At 37.6% G+C, this 19,481-nt stretch overlaps 2 protein-coding genes across 3 annotated transcripts in view; both read right to left on the bottom strand.

Annotated features, from left to right (window-relative positions):
- The window catches only part of LHFPL2 (LHFPL tetraspan subfamily member 2), a 136,630-nt gene extending 128,853 nt beyond the window's left edge, over positions 1 to 7,777 (bottom strand). The window contains exon 1 of one of the 2 annotated variants that reach the window (XM_064736144.1): positions 7,747 to 7,777. The gene's annotated coding sequence lies outside the window, so the exon portion shown is untranslated. Of the gene's footprint in view, positions 1 to 7,617; positions 7,642 to 7,746 lie in introns of those variants that run through there. The other variant, XM_064736145.1, reaches the window with a different exon arrangement.
- Positions 7,778 to 10,002: 2,225 nt separating this feature from the next.
- The window catches only part of ARSB (arylsulfatase B), a 64,305-nt gene continuing 54,826 nt past the window's right edge, over positions 10,003 to 19,481 (bottom strand). The window contains exons 7-8 of the mRNA XM_064736021.1: positions 12,899 to 13,027; positions 10,003 to 12,311 (exon numbers count right to left, since the gene is read on the bottom strand). Of these exons, the coding sequence (XP_064592091.1) occupies positions 12,046 to 12,311; positions 12,899 to 13,027 (395 nt within the window). The 3' untranslated portion in view covers positions 10,003 to 12,045. The remainder of the gene's footprint in view (positions 12,312 to 12,898; positions 13,028 to 19,481) is intronic.

Below are 19,481 nucleotides of genomic sequence, written 5' to 3'. Positions count from 1 at the left end.
GCAACATATGTAGAAATAAATTTTCCTTTTAAAAGAAATTCATTAATATCAATAGTTATTTGAAAGTACTTCAGCTTTATGTGATCTTTTCCCGCAAGGAAGAACTAGCAAAATAGAACGGAACATTAATCACCATTAACCATGAGTCTCATTAAGGGAGACTTCTAATTAAGGGAGTGCAGAGCCTGAGACTGCACTTCCTTAACACTGTTGCCAGTGTTCCTTCCTCCCAGCAGCTAATTTCAAAGGGGTGTGCAGAAAGTCTGAGGTGTTGGTTATCTATGAAGAACGGGGTGTAGTAAATGCATTCTCTTCTAAATTACACTCTGGTTTGTAGGCAATGCATAAACTTCAGATATACACAATTCACTAAGAGTGACAATGAATAATACCCATATCATATCCTAGGAGTAAAAAATCATTGCGCTGGAATTTACTGTTGCAAACTCCTTACAGTAAACATAGGGAAATGTACAGGCTTTTATTTTTCTAATTTACATTCATATTTTCTGTCACTGTTTGGGTGCAGATCCAAGCTAAAAGTCATATACCAGAGGAGTCAGATATAGGTAGGTACTCAAATTCAAAGTGTAGAATTCACCAAAACCTTGCTATTATTTACCCAGAAATTTGTACTAGCTGCAGGAGTGGACTTCTCAGAATTTCTTCTGAAAGTCCAGAAAATATAATAGTTTTAAGAAATGTTCCAAAAATACTTACCTCTTAGGATCTTTAACAGATAGTCACAGAAATTACTAGGGAGGTTCAATATATGTGGATAAAGAGCAGCACATATATAGAAAGCACAGAGAAGAGCAAAACAGATTTCCTAACTGTTGTCCTTACTTCATTTGTTCCTGCTACAAATAAGTCTTATGGAAGTTTACACAGTTCCAACTGAGTCTGCAGTTTCTATCATGCTTGAAAATAATCTGATTTTTTCAAATAGCACTGAGGTCTTCCAATGAAGTCAGAGGGCATGCTGACACCAGCATGAACTTGAAAAAATCCTTAATGAGAACAAGCAGCCAAAGCAACTAGATAATTTTCCTAGTCCAGAGTCCAGAGACTTTGCAATTCCTACTGTAAAAATACATATCCATCACAGAAAGATGCACAAACAGAGATGATAGCAGCAAGTAAAACTGTGTGTCAAGATGTTTGTTCTTCCAAGTGTCTTACAACATATTCTACAACTGATGCAGCCATGGTCATTGGATGAGCAGGCTTATGTGCTGTTAGGACAGAAGTGTGCTTGAAGAGACATACTGTGCTTACAGAAAAATTGTATTTTAAAATTGTACAGTTGCCCTTAACCATAACCATACCATCAGCAGAGAAATAACGAGCCTGTCAGAAAGAAATTACAGACTGAGTAGAATTGAGTTACTCACTCTGAGCATGAAAAGATCCAATTGTTACCACTGCATACATATGCAGAAGCATGCCACCACCACATGCTTGCTAGACACCAGATATTAAAAAATAGAAAAAAGGGACTAATATCTTTCTAATCGCTGCATTCTTATTGGTATGAACTAGCATAGATCTGTTGGCTACAGTCAAGCTGTATCAGCCTCCCAGTATGAAGATATTGGCTCTTCTACGACTTTTTGTTCCTCATGAGTTTGGAACAATAGGGCTGAAATCAGAGAAATGCAAAAACATGAATTCTCAGTGAAACGTGCATAACTAGACAATGTGATGAGAGCAGGAACTGACAAGAGAAAGACCAGGTCATGAAGTTTTCAGTTTGTACATGCCAACAAATCATTAAATGTGCGTGAGGATTTACAAATGCTACATGATCTGAAAATCTGTTCTGCCTTTAAGTTTTTGGTTTACTGCCTTTGAGAGGAGAGGAATGAAGAGTGTCAGATTACAAAGTGGAATTCCTACTGCTGACCAGAAAACATTGGATTTCCTTGTTCGGACCCTAAGGGAAAGAACAGTAGCCACTGTTATGGCTTTTTGGAAGTCAAAGTTCCTAAGCAGTAATGTAAACTTAAATATGGGCCCATTTTAAAAATACAGAAATCTCCCAGATTTATGGGGCTCTCTGTCTCTGTGGGCTTTACTATGGGTCTACCAAAAACAAATTCTATTTTAAACATATTTCTTTATAGGGTTTATAGCTGTAATTTATTCCTTATTTAAAAACTTTCGTTATAGGTTTTTGAGCAGAAGGATGAGAAAATGGAGATCACAACATTTTCAGTGCAGTAAATTTTATTAATGACAACTCCTAAGGTCTGATCTGAAGGTCTGTTTAGAGACTGAAGTTCAATGAATAAATGTGTGTTTGCTAACTTTCTCTGGAGTCATATCTAGATAACACACAATGAAAAAAACAAAAATAACATTAAGCAAGAATAGAATGTTTGTAATATGCATATATTTAAAAACTGGTTATTAGCTGAGAGAGTAACTCAGCTGAACTAGAGTTGTTCGCTGAGAGAGTAACTTTCTCCTCGTACAGCAGTGATATAGATTAAAGGTTGTCATCATATTTTCAGATTCATGTTCCAAATAAGCCGTGATTCCACTACATATATAACTTACTCATTGAACAATAATCAAAGAGTTTTCCCTGAACTAAAACAATTATTCCAGTTCATATGATAAACAGGAATATGTAATTCTGCTCTACAGCTTGACTGGGTCAGTTTATAACGCAAACTGGAACCATGACTGCACTCGGGCTGAGTGACCAACGCCCCAAACAAAGCTTTTCCAAGCACAGCCCTATCTGTATTTCTCACAATATCCTGTCCTCTCCACCTTTTCACATGGGCAACTGAGACACATGGATGTATCTTAATCATTAATTAATTCCAAATCTTCTGACGACAGCTCATGGCAAAGACCTTTCATGAGCACTGCATTCACTTGAATCTATGGCATTGAGTGAAATTATTCTGACTTTTCCTTTGATAATTCAGAGATCTCTGAAGTAATCAGCTCCTAAGACAGGAGTGGAAGGAAATGGTGCTATAGGTGCACCTATAGTTGTGTGTGCATTTGGGGCTCACTGTTATGGACCTAAGCAATGCCAGATCTTGGCTGTATCTAGAATTTTGATGATTATCAGTGTATTATGGTCACTTATTACCTAGATAATATTTAGGATAAACCAAGTGTTCCTAAATCCTTTCTTGTATTCTTGTGCATCAGCAGTACATTCATGACAAGCACAATAAAAATAACCTACAGATAAAACCAGCCTTTGCATTTAAAAGGAGGCCATTACTTATTTGAACATGTCATCAAATAAATGTCATTAAACAATGTTAAGTAAAAGGATGGATAGTGGCTGTTGTTAAAAACTCTGCTTTTCTCACACCTAATGATGCTTACACTGCTAGAGGCTCTGAAATGAATTCTTGTTAAACAGTGTTGTGATAGCAGGGTCTGAGCATCCCCACTGCTTCTGAAAAAAACAGATACTAAGTAATTTAATATTGGTATTTAGAACCACACGGTCAAAATACAAAATACAGAAATACAACAAACTTAGACAATGTAGGAGCTTACTTTGTTTGGATTTGGGGTTTGGATTAGGTCCACACATTTAATGCATGTTTTGTCACAAGTCAAATCTGAAATGTGTAACTCACTGCGTAATACAAAAATCCTCAAAGATATTTGTGGATTAATAATTATACTTGCCTCTTAACACTACACTCAGTCTTTATTGCCAGGAATATAGATTCTTGCAATTATGCTTAATGCTATTAATAGAATAAACATTTGCATAGAAACTCTTATGTTTGTAAGAAAATTCTCTCCATTTTAGAGTGTTGGAATAATAATTTTAAAAAATTCCTTTTAAAATTTATTTTCCATCACCTTTTCTTTATCAAAAAGTACATACAGAAAAAGGTGAATTCTAAAAAGTTCTCCATGTTAAGCAATGTACATTATGTTCTTGTATACTGTGGGCAGAAATAATTACCAAAAAATCCTGTTGTTAACAAGCAATTATAACTCAAAGGAATTTCAGACATCTTATACCTGCTGCCTCTAAGAGACAATCTCTCTCAGTCATTCACATTCCTAAATGTTTCTTCACAGTGGGCTACTTTCTAGGGCAAACATAAACAGAAATGCAATTGTTCTACTCTATTCCCTCCTACATTTTTCAAAATCCAGCTGGGATATTTTCATAAGTCTCCTTTGATACTATAAATATGTCATTTTTTACTCAAAGGCTATGCCATTTCAGCTGTCTGGACCATTTTTTTTCTAATGCTGAATTTACGGCAAAAGAAAATTGTCAGTAAATTCTTAGCCAGGCTTCTCCACTATATTAGTTTTGAAGCTTTAGTTAGAAGCAGAGTGATGGTAATGTATATGTTGCTGTTATCCAGTTGTTTAATATACCATGACCATGCTCTCTTCATTATAGAGTAAAGTCAAAACAGAACTGAAAAGGCAGGAGAATGACTTTGTTTCTACAACATTGCACTGCTGGGGCTGCGGGGTATGACTAGACCAGACTAATAGCCACTTTGGGATTAGTTCAGACAGCGCTTTTTCCATCAAGTATGACTTGTAAAACAGCATATTTGAAAACAAAGCAAAAGGGACAAGAATTAAAGTGAAAATTCAGTACATCTATAGAGGCCACCTACAGGGCAGCAGTGCTTTCATGGCTCTTGTTCTGGCAGTTACAATGGTCACAGCCTTTTAAAAAAGGCTCCTCTTACCACACACACAAGGAAAAAGGGGAAAAATTATGATCCTCCAGGATTTGACTATTTTCCTGAATAACTGCACACTGATGAGCAACATCAAGAAAACAATTTGGAATCACAGAATTGCCCAGACTATAATCTATAGCTAAAAAAACCCCAAACTATTTTTTACTGTAAGTTAAGTGCAGTTAAGCTGGAACTGAGAGTATGTTTGCTAGAAGCTAAGTCCACACTTTGACTCAATGCTGTCAACATTCATCTTTTCATTGTCCAGACAGACTCATTAAAGTTTTTTCCCAGTGAAGCAGGATAAATGTGAAGGGTAAACTTAAGGGCTCAGATGTCCTTGAATAAGCTATTTCTGAGTTTTCTATCCAATAAAAATCAATGACTCCTAGTTCATGAGTGTGCTTGGAGAATGTACACAATCAAGAAAGACTTCAACATCCCTGGTTAATAGGGCCATCGAGTGATGTTTCTGGCAGATTTGCAGGTCCCATGAAATTATTTGGGCAGACCACAGATGTCCTGATCAAAGTTTTCCATTCATTACCATGGGCTCTATGCCCAAAATTACTCAATAAGCATTGCTGAATACCAAACACAGCTTACTTTGTTTGTACGTGTATTCACTGTGTTCTGACTCCTTGTTTGCTTGAAGAAATAGCAAGAATGCATAGCTGAAAAGAAAGACAGGGATTTTTTATTTTTATCACTGTCCTGAATGCCAAAATCTGGCAGCCCAGAACTGTGGCTTTGGTGCAGTACCTTGTTGTGGCTTTTGAAGATTTGTCCAAATAAACACTGCATTCCTTAGATCCAAATCTAGCCATTCGGACTACACTTTCTTTCCTAACTATAGTCCTGCAGACAAAATATAACTGCCTTTATTGCTATTGAGTTTAGCCAGGATTAGGGGATCCACATCCGGTAACTGCTTTGATGATGGCAGCCGGCAGTCACTTCTCTGAAACCTGGCAGCAGATACATCACTGACCTTTCTAGTATCTCTGCGCCCCACCCCGCTAAAACAACACTCTCAGGAGGGAACACTAACACAAGAAGAAGTACTGCATCATCCTCCTTGCCTCTGCTAACCACGGCATGCAATTATCACAAGGGCCGTCACTGATCCCATCCATGGTTGGATGGCTGACTCATTCCGACTGCTGTGTGCCAAAAAAAAAGTTTTTACTGTTCCTTGCAGCAGTTCTGCCCAATGTAGATGAGCTCATACATGAATTGCAATGCACTGGAAGAAGATGGGAGAGCACTGGATTCAGAGGCAGCAGCTTGGAACCCCAGGGAGTTCTTCACACCAAATGTTCAACCAGGATCTTCTCACATAATAACCCAGCTTGAAACAAAATTGAGTCCACTGCCTGCAGCTGACAAAGACAGTGAGCTGAAAGAGTTAAAACATCCAGCTGGAAACCCGCTGGCAAAAATATTGCTTAACCTCCTCAAACTTAGAATTGGCAGGGTTTTTTTCCCCTTCTCTTACCAAAAGCACTACTTCCCCATTACAAACCTCAGCTTATTTATAGCTGAGAGTCATGAAACCTATGGGTCTGCTTGGGGTGGGGCTCAAAAAGGGACTGCCAAGGGAAGGGCTGGGCTGCAGAAATGGTCCTCTGATCCCTCCACCAAGCTGAGGTTAATGTTATGAGAGCCTTGGGGTCTAGCTGGAGCAGTGGTGGGCTGCCAAAGGAGCAGGTAGGCAGGAAATTCTCCCTTAATAACTGCAACATCTTGGAAATGGTTTGGTGTTCCTAGATTTAGGACAGCCCTAGCCTGTAGTTAGATTCTGGATTCCCTGGTAGTGCTTGACATGACATGTTCTTCATTTGTCAAGTAATCTTTCATTTTGACTTTAAGTGTTTTGCGATTCAGCTGCCTCTTTGTCATTTGGGGATCTCTGGCCCCAGGATTACAAACATGGCTACACACATGGACTGCATGTCCTTGTGTGCCAAACTCCAGCACATGTGGATAGCAACGCTATCAATGGTTCTATCACCATCAGCCCTTACATCCAAACCTGTCTGCAATAGGCTGGCACAAGTTTAACAGGATTCTCTGTGTAACTTGGTGCTCACTGTTTGTTAAGGAAAGCATGAAACAGTTTTGGGTATATTGCTACCATTAAACCACTGTATCAGAAAGTAGGATGAGAGGCCATCAAGGACTGGTAGTGGAATTTCAAATCCACACAGACCACAAGTGTTTAAACTCTGGGTTCTTCATGGGTTCTTCAATTCAGAGATTCTGAAGAGGATTAAACTCAGATCTTAATCCAAGACCCATTTATCAACCTTAGGAAAGTTGGACAAATTATTTTCATATATGGAATATATGGCCTTTGACTCAAGAAAAGATCCGGATCTTCTGTTTTGTTTATAAGATCATGCACTCTTTGACTGTGTACATCTTTTTTACAAGTAAGCAATGCAAAATGAGTAGTCAGTGTCAGCATTCTTCCTCAACTTGGTTACTTTTCTGAAGCTTAAAAAATTTCTAAAGCATAAAGATTAAGACTTTCAAATTCATAATGCTCAGATATTTGCTAGATTAAGAATGAATCTGAAATTGGAAAGGGATGAAATGAAGTTTTTTCAGAGTTCAAAATACTTGCATTTTTGAATGTTACTCAAGTAACCACAAAACATATAAAGAATTCTCTATTTTCCAATTCGAAACAACTTAAGAGTATACAACTCTTTGCTGAAGCCAATCTAAATGTGTCAGCCAGATGGTTTTTTTCCCTAACACAGTTCAATTCAAATGTTTTATGAAGGACCACCCATGGAAAATAATTAGACAATTAAAAAAATAAAAATTAGGTCTACTGTAGCTGAGAAAAGAATGAATCTTTGGATTTTAAAACATAACAAGAGGAAACAGAGGGTGAATTGAATACCTGTGTGAGACATTGATGTGTCACAGTCACTTCCTAGTAAATGAAATATATAAGTTAGGATATCAGCAAGAAATTAAAATGCAGATTGCAGGACATAGAGAAAAAAGAACACATAAAAGCTCTGCTTACCTCTGAAACTAAAATTGGAATTTTTTTTATCTTTTGTAACTTCATCCAAGGAGCTGAAATTGATGGAAGTCAAGGACATTAATTATTGAGCTTTTACAATTTAGGTACTTTTTTTTTCTTTTCCATGAAACTAGCTATCGGCATAAAAATCCCAGTTAAAAATATCGTTAACAGAAGTTTCTACTTCTGTGGGTAAGACATCTTTCCTCATGTAATACAAGTGCTGAATGCTGAAGGACAGACAGGAATGTCAGCCAGAAATTTCCCCCACCCCCAAGTTCAGTCCCTTGTTATTGCAACAACCACATCTTGTAATGCCTACTGTAAATGAAAATGCTATATGTGATATTGACTGAGAACAGTTAGCTTTCTAATCTTACATGTCTGCATTTGTACACAGGACACTAAATGAACATGCACTATGAAAAAAGAGAGGATAACATAAATACTTTGGATCTATTTGCCTTACTTATTGGGGAATACCTGTCAATGTCTCCATTTGCATTTGATTGCACAAATAAACTGTACCAAAACATTCTGGATGAATAAGAACTAATGGAACTTCTGTTCTTTGGATGATTTATCTCAAAAAGACATTTGAAGGACAACATGTATCATTATGACACATACAAAAATAGTAAATCCAAAGGTCACAAAGGTAATGTAACACTTCACTCTTTCAGAATCCCATACTTGAAACCATGTTACTAACTGTACGCTACAATTAGAATATGGAACTTGCAGTTTCGCCAAACAGGTCAGTTATAAACTAACATAAATAATTGTATCAGTATAAAACAAACTGACCTCAACTGCTAGAAAAGGGAACTGCAATAAAGGTTTTTGGAGCTACTGAAGGAAGATCCAAGCTTTGTCAACGTGATACAATAGCTTATAAAAAGGTTTTGTTGCTTACATTTTCCCTCCCTTGATGTGGTCAGCAAATAACAGAACCTAAGCCTCAGTTATCATAAAGAATCTTCAAAAGCTCAAAAGAGAAATGCTGCTGTACTCTGAAGCCAAGATCGTCATGGTCCGATTGGGTCTCTCTAATTTACAGAACAACCTGGTCTGTAAATTATGATCTTATGAGCTCATTAGGAAAGGAAAGAAACACACACATCAAACAAAGGCTCAATCTCCTTCAGACAAACAAGACTAACATGGGAATTCACTAATTTGTTCCTTAATTCATGAGGTTTTTAACTCACAAGTTGTCTAAGTCATAACTTAAAGGATATAAGCAAAATACTCGCAGAGCTGCTGCTGAGAGTGCTCATCCTTTCTCGTCTGTCACAGTACAGGCCTCCCATTATCCCATCAGAAAGCATGAAAACCCCAGCAGATTGGCTGATGCTGGATGTGCTTCAGAGGTGTTTTTGGGCAAGCTGTCATGTTTGCGACTTCCAGCTCTGAGGTTTGGTCTACATGATTCCTGTAAGTTAGTGGATTCTGAAGGAACCGACCATCAGTAGGAAGCATTATGTCTGTAGCAGACGAGTAATGTCTTCATAATGACCTGAGCCCCTCCTGTAGGCTTCCCACGTGTTGCTCTCTCAGCTCTCACAGCACCAGTCCCAACAACATTAGGTCTCAACAAATGAGCTGTGTGTTAGCTAAAGCCTGAGCAGGAACTGAGTGAAAAGCCACATGACAGAAAGAAAAGCCTAAAAGTATTTCATGAAATGGAAGGAGATATGATCAGGTACCAGTTTGGAAACTGCTTCTACAGAATGTATAATGTTTTTAATATTTTAAATATATTAGTTCATATGAAAGTTGCTAACTGTAGTATAGTAGGAGCTTTTGTCACAGTAGGTAAGTTTTACCAATGAAAATATAAATTACCTGGAGGCAGGTAACAACCAGATGATTCACCCAGTATCTAGATAAGCTGTGGAAATGCATGTCTATGTGAATACCAACAGCTTAGAAAGTATTTGCAAGGCTGGGCACTATGCCCAAGGGCCCCAGTGGAAAGGCTGGTGCAACCTAATGGAAGAGAAACTGGTTTTTGAGGCACTGGGTGACTGTTTAGAAGGTGAGGAACAATCTGAAGAGCTTGCCTTGTCATATCCTGCTGCAACCATTTGCTTTCAGCCACTGATGGATGAATGGAGAAGGAAATTGAAACTGTCTGAAACAGGATTCCATAGGAATGTATCCAATTAAACCACAGAGAAAATATATTGTCTATTATATGAGAATTACTTTTTCTGAACCTACATTTCTCTTTGTCTTCAAGGCTGAAGATAGTGAATGAAATAGAATAGGAAAAAAAACTGATATAAAGGAGCAGAAGTGACAAAGGAGCGAGAGAAAAATAAAGCTCTTTGGGAGAAAGATAAAAAGCTGAACAGGTTTCTGGAGAATTTTATCTTCCACTCATAGAAGAAACATCAAAGGTAGAAAAGACAAGCTCTCAAGATTAGATTTAAGACAGTGTAGTGGTGAATCAGCTGTATTAGAAAGCATATGCATTTTCAGTTTTCTTGTTTCATCTTTTTTTCAGACTTCATCTTTTTTTTTTTTTTTTTAATGCACAGATTTTTTCAAGCCTTTCTCCTCATTAATCTATTTGCTAACAATTAGCACAAGTCTCCCAAGAGAAAATTGGGAAGTTTTGCAAAATTTTAGTGCAATTTATATGAGTTGGTCCTGGAGCCAGGAAAAAGGCAATTAGATTCCTGCTTTCTGGAGATGATGACAGATTGAGCTCTGCATCCTGAGAACTTATCCAAGGACACTGAGAAACAGTACCAGAACTCAGGGTCTGAGACACTAATAGAGAGCTGGCAGGTTATCTTGCATCAATTTGATGACTAACTGAGAAATGTTGCCTGGCTTGGTTTCTTCATGGCTCTGAGCCCACTTCAGGATGAAAACAGACTCCGCTGTGGTAATAAAGACAGAGTACTTACCAGGCAGATAATAAAAGTAAGGTTTTGTTCATCAAAGAATCGTTGAGCAATTCTTGCAGAGAGGGCCTTTGGAGGTCACTGGTTGCTCCTCACCACCTCTGCCAAACCAGGTCAACTTCAAATTTGATCCAGCTTCAGGGATAGAATTGTTCAGAATCTTCTCCAAACAAAGACTGAAGATGCCCAGGATTAGGGTTGCCACATTTCCCATATTTAATTAAACTCAGGGTGTGATTTTTTTTTCCTTTCCTTATATTGCATTGGAACTCCACATGTTCCCTCTGTGCTTTTCATCTTTCTGCGCCTCTAAGAAGAGTCCTACTTCCTCTTCTCTATGCTCTCACATTAGGTAGCTGAAGGTAGCAACTTCCCTTCTTCTCACCACCATAAACTTACCCATTTCTTTATCCCTTCCCATGATCATATTCATAGTTCTTCACTGAACTAACTCCAACATGCCAATACTTTTCCTGTATAGGGAAGCTCAAAATGTGATGCTGTGCTGTAGCACTGATAGAAGAGAATTAAGACAACCCCCTAGCTGCTGGCTACATTCTCTTATATGGAACAACAACGAGTTACTTTTCTTCACCTAGAGAGAAAATGGCAACTCTTGTCCTAATTATTGTCCAGAAGAATGCCTAGATGTTTTCCCCATGAAAATGCTTTCCATCTGGTCATGGCCAAGCATGAACTCCTGAATGCAGCTCGTCCAGCCCAACTGCAACTCTAGAAATTCATGAAATCTTTATTCACCCATTTTTTCAGCCTGTCAAGATCCTTCTACCTGACAGCCCTGCACTCCAGTTGATCATCACTCTCTACTCTGGTTTGATGCATTAGAAGGAACAAGAAATAGAGATGTTGTTGTATTTATGAGGTTTTCTTTTTTTTACTCTTCCCTTTTCTGGATGGAAGTACATGCAAAAGGCAAAAAATTTTATGCCAATACAGATTTATAATAACTTTCAGCAGAATTTGTCTTCTGGACAAACATGAAAACAGCATTCAGTATGCTCCACAAGACTGACTAATTATGGATGTCTGTGCTGCCATGATTCCTGACAAGGAATTCAATTCCTTTCAATTTCTTTCAAGGAAGGAGGCAATGTTTATCTTCTACACTAGAAGTATATTCCAGACAAAGAATATTAAGAAAAAACCCCAAATGTTTCACATATAATTGTTGGGAATGAGAGAATGGGAAAAGACTGAAGTAAGATTCCCAACAGATCAAGAATAAGAAATACTGAATTATTCAAAGAATAAGCTCACAGTTAGCAACAGCTCATTAAAGACAGTACAAACTATGTCACTAGGACTCTGAGTCCATAAACCAGACTCTGCTACAGAGGTTTTATGCAGGGTGCAAAATGCACTATGCCCAAGGACCCCAAACCCCAGTTGCTGCTGGATCACAGGCGGGATCCTCATCAGGGTAGAACACAGGCACTGAACGTTTGTGATAATGCTGAAGCCGTGAGAGCAGTTTTTCCACTACATGAGGGTATTTTTCAGACACGTCATTTTTCTCTTCAGGGTCATGAACAATATCAAACAGCCAAAGTCTCTTTGTTGATGGCTCAGACGACTGAATCTGTGACTCATTGTACAAGGATGGTGGAGGGAACCAATGACTGCAGCCTACAGGGACAGGAACAGACCAAGGGTCACTTCTGAGATACAGAGCAGCAGTGTGGAGACACAGTTTTGCTACAATTGATTAATTCACTAGGCCTCTTGACAAGCCCCTGTGCAGTGACAGTTCTGCAGACTTTTAGTTCTGCACCAGAGTCTCTCTAGTGCAGGGCTACCTAAATAGGAGTCTTATTTATGCAAAAAAACCACTGCACCACTGAGATCCAAAATTCCACGTAACTTTATTTCATATCAATTAATTAATTCAGTGGCCCTTCTTCTTGGATGTTATGATCCTTATGGATCCCTTCCAACTTGAGATATTCTATAAGTTTTTTCCCTACAGTTTAAGTAAGTTGCAGACAAAATATTTGGAAAATGAAAAAAATACATAGTTTGCATTTTAGACAAAATATTTGGAAAATGAAAAAAATACATAGTTTGTATTTTAGAAGTGCTCATTCTAGATCTTTGCATGGGGTCAAAAACCTAAGAAGTTAGGAGAATTTCTATACATATGAAACAAAATTAAATTGTTTGTGGTGGGTGGGAGATAGGATACAATATATCCTAAAAAGGAGGTATCTTGTTACCTGGATATCCAGTTAGTAACTTCCATTTTCCATGTCTTATTGCTGCATGTATGGATATATTGAAAAGTGAATCATCCCAAGGAGAAGAATTGCTCTGTGGTAAAGATGTCCTCTTATCAATGCCAAGACCTTAATGAAACAATAAACTAAGTTAGGCACATTGCATATTCATGAGGTAATTCTTAGAACTCTGTTGGAAAAGAAAGCAGTATCACCCATTTATTTTTCCCTACTGGATAAAGAATTTCTTGTATATATATGCAAAAATCTGTGCTATGAATCAATGGATGTATTTAACTCTGAACTTGAACTCCATTTTAAAATCTTGTCAGTGGAATGGTAAATAAAATGTCACAGCTGAGTTCAAATAACTGGATTCATTTTGTACACAGGTATTATATGTGTATCTCATGTATCTGTATTAAGAACACTCAAAATTGGAATTGCTAAATTTGGTCATGAAAGTGCCTGAATCTTTTTCCAGGGAGGAATATAGGATCAAAAGATCTCCTGAGGTCAATGTTAATACTGCAAATTCTCTTAGGTCACTTCAGGGAAGAAGTCCCAGGTTCTGACCAAAACAGAGAGCTGTCCCTTTGGGCTGAGCTGGCTGTGTTCACAAAAATCAGCAAGCTTCTTCTTTGGCACATCTTCATACTGTCTCTGGAGGAGCTGTGTATGATTTGTTCCCATATTCTGACACTATTGAAAACTGAAATGTCAACTATGCACACATTCCATCTCAACAGAGAACCTGAAGCTCCTTATAGGAGGGAACTCAGTAAAAATAATTAAAATGCATTGTCCAGGGATGATTAGGAGTCCACTTTGCTATTGAAACCAACAGGCAGGAAGCAAGTCAGACAGACAGCCCAGGAGCATCCAAACCAACTTCCATGTCAGCCTTCCTAAATAAAATAGGCATTCAAGACATAACATCTAGAAGTCTTATATTAACTGTATCAACTGATAACAGTTTACCAATGACTACCAGAAGGCAACTTTAATCAGACTAGAAGACACACTCGAAGATGGAGAAAAACCAATGTTGATTTTCTAGCTTCTTTCCAAAGAAGATGGTTTTCAATCAGTTTAGGGAATCTGAAGGACTCTGCTGACAGATTTTTTTTATGAGAATCCATGAGATCTACAATGGTCATGTAAGAGCCAATAAGAAGCAGAATTAGGTATTTCTAAAAAGAGTAAATTCTGCAGAACACAGTGGAGCAAATACACATCTAATGGAAAGAAGAACAGAAATGTGGGAAAGGAAATGCTAGACACAGTTTCTCCATTTTTTAAAAAGGATTTGCAGAGTTTCTATTTTCTTGCTGGACTTTACACTTTGAGTTTAATTTCTTTAATAAACAGATTTGTGCATACCCAAGTTCCCCATCTACATCAGACTTGTATAATGTTCCCAGATTGTAAGGATATAGGATGAGGAATAAGGATATAAAAGGGGCTACTTTTTGGAGTATGTATACACAGACTGGGGAAGACTCAGCTCATCTTAGATCAAGAAGCACTGAAGCTGATCTAAAACAGAAAATAAACCTCAAAACAAGGAAAACCTCCTAAGTAACCCCAGCAGAATTTCTTCTGGAAGATAAATCCTCACACACCCATGTGATCTCCATAGAAAATATGAAACAGTTTAAAGATTAATTCTGCTTACTTTTCAACATCATTGTGTTATGTGTTTTTCTGTCATTTGCTTTGCTAGTCCTCCTCGACTACTCCCCTTTGCCATTTACTTTCTTAAGCATGATGAAAGACATTCGGCAGGTCAAAAAAGAGAATCATGCTTTTTAAACCTCATGACTCAAAACTACAGTGTCAAGGCTTGGTCTAAAGATAAAATTATGTGAAGCTGCATTTCTGATTTTAAAGTTTATAATGAAGAATATGCTTCTGCTTGATGAGCTACATACAGTATATGTGGAACTACAACATTAGACAAGATAAACTATTTAAAACACTTCAAATAAATGGTATGAAAGATTGCATTTTTAGATATACTTTGCAAAATATCCTTAGAATGCCATATATGAGACTCAAAATAAGATTCAAGGAGATAAAATAGTTTTTAAACACTCTGATTTGGTCCAGGTAATAAAACTATACTCCTAAAAGAAAAAAATGCTTTTACCAGAGAATGAAGCTCAAGTTATTTGGTGAAATACAGCAAACTTTCTTAAAGAAAAATGGATAAATTCCCTCATGTTGAGCTGTTATAAACAGAACTCTGTCAGTCATGTTAATTCACCCATTGCAAGCATTTGTTTTGTGCCAAAGAAATATACTGTCTATTATTCAGGGAAGTGCACTGCTTTCCAGACAGTACAAGTCAACTTTCATCTGACTGGATGTATTGGTCATGGAACACAGACTGATGTTTGTTCAAATGCTCTCTACAAGGATACTTACAGGACTGTCAGTTTATTACATTACATAAGCACCAGACACAGAAGTATTATAAGTATATAATAAAAATTTTGCTTGATATGAATTCTTTTCTTCCCATCCTATGACTTGCAGCTTAAACTCAGATATACCTCCTTCTGCATTTACCCATCTTCCTGCTTCTCTTCTTTTACAGGGATCGTTTTTCTGATTTCGCAGACTGAAAAAGTCATATTGGTTTTGTTTCCTTTTCAAGACAAATGTTCACTCCCATAACATCTAAGCAGGTTTTTTTCTGCATTTGTTCCATATTGTGGGGGAGGTTTTATTTTTTTTTTTTCCATTATGGTTGACAGGAACAACGGCCCTGTGGACTATTCTGCAGTCAAAGGACAGATGCCTTTCATTAAGCTCTGTAATTAAGCCAGGCTTCATAGGTCTGTATACTCTCCTTACAGATTTATATATTAAAAAATGTGATGCTTTTGCTTGTGTAGAGGCTAAACATTTTACTTTTTTACTATTGGATCAGAGTATCAGTGGCTAATGAAACAAGCCTTTGTTTTTACCTTGAAAGAAAGTCTCGCAGCCTATCCTATGAACTTTATTATTGTCAAACAGAAGCTACTGTTTCCTGAATCTCAGCTTTGGAGCCTCAGCAGCAGATATATTTCTTTTCTAAGTAGTCTCTTGGGAAATGACAAAACTTGTATTAGTTAAGAAAGCAGTGACCTTTCATTCAGATATTTATTTTCAAATATTTAATGCTAAAATGAATTATTCTAATTACTTCAGAGTAATAAGTATTCAAACAGCTTTTATATCTCTATAGTAAAAGAGATACAAATGTCTCTCAGAAGACATTGCCCTTGGCAGATGATTTTGCAGTTTGTAGCATAGTTCCAGATATCCTTTGTATTGACAGTCTTAAAAATGGTTTCAGGATCAGGTTTTTAAAGGAGTTGAGGTGGCCAACTCTCACTACCCACAAAAGTAAATACTTTAGAAGTCTGGCCCTTTGCCCTTTACAGAAACTTCAGTTTAGTTCTTTTACTTTTGTTATCATACATTGTTTCTAAACACGTACATATTTCAAATTAGGATGAAAAATCCTATGTAATTTTCAACAGCTAATCTGCGACTTCAAGAAACTTAATTTTTTCAAAGGTCAATGTCATTAACTCTGAAAAATCTACACAAGATGCTCAGAAAGCATCAGTCAAAATGTGGGCTACTTTTGCAGAAATAATTGCCATTTTGATAATTTGAATATTTCATGGCATACTCTTCAGGCAGAAATTTGGAAAATTTACTATTCGATAAGTACATAAGTAGTATCCTGACTGTTGACCAGAGAATATCCTGGACCTGGAAAAGTGAACAATCTTTCAGTGCACTAAGTCTTGCTAATGCACAAATATAAGTACAACAAAAGGGAAAGCAATGAAGATGGCAGGGAAAAGCCAACACTCCACATACATAACATCATGTGCTCTGAACTAGCTACTGCTATTTAGGGAAGTGTTTGCAAAGTTTAACCTTTAAACTTTGTTGTAAATTTTTACCTTTAATGGACAAGTATGGTACAGAGGCTGTCCAGAAAAGCAATCCCAATACTAAAATTGGCAACAAACAGGACACTATGCCACCACTGAGATCCTCCTTGTGCCTCACATGGTGTACTGTGCAGTTTTGGCTCCCATGTTATGAAACAGACACAGAAAAGCCATGCAAGATACAAAGACCTGAGACAAGGAAGACTAAAGCTATGGAACAATTTCCATGTGAAGAATGACTGAGTGAATAGGACTCTTTATCCTCAAAAATGGTCAACAGACAAGAGAAAGGGCAGAGGTCTAAGAAATCGCGTGGCCAGGGGAACCTGAGTAAGGAACAACAAGTCTTTCCCAACAAGAGCATTGAATAAATTAAGATGTCATGTATTGAAAATAAACTATAATATATATTTCCTAATTACAAACCAAACTCAGGTGTGGAATTCCTTTACATGGAATGCTGCGGGTGCCAGAAGTTAATGCAGGTTGAATAATGAAAGGATTCGCAAAGTGGAACAATAATCCCTCAAGAATTATTATTACATCCAAAATCCCAGCCTAAAGATTAAGAGCAGGCCGTGGGGGCCACACAAGAGAGGTGTACTTATGTGCTTGCCCTCATGTATTTTGTGCTATATAACTGCTACTCTCAGGACAATGAACTGGACAGATTTTTGGTGTGGTCTTACACAAGATGTGTTACCAAATTACTTTCAGTTCAGAAGAGACAAATAAAAAAATAATAAAAGAGTGCTATATCGAAGTACATTCATACAACTTTTATTATATTAGTCCCTGTATGCAAGGATTAATATAATTAAAGTTGTATGAATGTACATACAACTGACCTCATTCAGTATCCCATGTATACTCCTGATTTAAAACAACATTTATGTTAGGACGGCAGCTCTTCCAGAAAAAAACCCTGTTTTCCTACATATTTTTGCATATACTTACAGCAACCCTCTGCTTAATTCATTAGTTCAGCTATCCAACTGAAAGGGTCAAAATTTCCACCAAAACTAAGTAGAGAATCACAGAACCATAGCATATCTCAAGTAGTAAAGGACTCATGTGGACCATAGACTCCAGCTCTCTTCTCACAGGACTACCCCAAACTAAACCATGTGACCAAGACAGTTACGTAGATGCTCCATGCGCTCTGACAGGCATGGAGCTGTGGCACTCCCTGGGGAGCCTGTCTAGGTGAAGAGCCTTTCCATAATGCCCAGTGTGAGCTTCCCCTGATGCAGTTTCGTTCCATCTGCTCAGGCCCTGTCAGCAGTCACAGAGAGAGGGGATCAGCACCAGCCCCTCTGCTTTCCCCCTTGAGGAAGCTGCAGGCTGCCCTGAGGTCACCCCCAGCCTTCTCCAAGCTGAGCAAACCAAGTGACCTCAGCCACTCATCCCAAGTCTTGCACTTGAAGCCTTCCTGCACCTTGGTTGCCCTCCTCCCTATGTATATATGACTCAGATTCAGGTTTAACTATGATTTCACAAATCCATGAACACCATAAGTAATTTTTAGCACATCCTCTAGTTTACTTAGAGTGCTATTCTTTAAAGGAGGTGTAGAATAAAGCAATGATAATATTAATTTGGACTAGCAATGAGTTCCAATGCACAGATCAGTGTGTGCACACAGGTCAGTTATTTCCTTAGGGCTGTTTTTTCACTTACACCAGAACAGAAATCAAGAGGACAGTAATCAGTAATTGAAATAATGGATTCACATTGAAATCAGAATCTGACACCTACATTATTTCCTGCTTTATTCATACCATTTTAAACTTTAGAAAAGTCCCTACAATTTACAGAAATGTTACAAGATGACAGGTGTTGCCATACTGAGGTGTGTCCCAAGACATAGTTACTAACAGAAGATTCAACATAAAACAGAAAAGATTAACCAAAACTTCTTACTTGGCCTGGCAACCTGTTTTTCACTTCACTTCACTTCACTTCACTTCACTTCACTTCACTTCACTTCACTTCACTTCACTTCACTTCCTAAGCATAGGGAAGATCATAAAAAATGCTGCAATGTGCTTAGCCCTGTTTTATTCCTCCACACCTTTCATAAAAGCTCTCTGACCTCATTCAGTATCCCATGTGTACTCCTGATGTAAAACATCATTTATGTTAGGAGGGTAGCTCTTTCAGGAAAAAAAACTGTCTTCCTACATATTTTTGCATACACTTACAGCAGACTTCTGCTTAATTCATTAGTTCATCTATCCAACTGGGCAATGATTTCTGGAGGTGGAAAATAGGAAGCAAAATGTTTTCACATTTCTACCCTTCTGATCAATGTATCCTTGAGAATCAATCATCTGTTTCTTGGCTCATATAATCCTAGTTACCTACCAGAAACTTATCTAAAATTTAAAAATATGAATTTACCTGAGTACCATGAAAATCACAAAAATGTCTGAAAATCCATTTATTTTCTGTACAACTCAAAACCTTTTAAATTCTTCTTCTACTGCTGCAAACCAAAACAACTTCATCATCCTTTCATGCCTGCAATACTACATGGTAATAGAAGAAAAGAAGGGTTGATCCAGTTTTACTGCATTTTACAGCTTTAGGTGCCTATCAGAAGCTCTCATCTTCCTGTG

Source organism: Zonotrichia leucophrys, chromosome Z (assembly GCF_028769735.1).
Source record: "Zonotrichia leucophrys gambelii isolate GWCS_2022_RI chromosome Z, RI_Zleu_2.0, whole genome shotgun sequence".
Classification (NCBI taxonomy): Eukaryota; Metazoa; Chordata; class Aves; order Passeriformes; family Passerellidae; genus Zonotrichia; species Zonotrichia leucophrys.
This window is presented reverse-complemented; position numbering and strand designations above follow the sequence as displayed.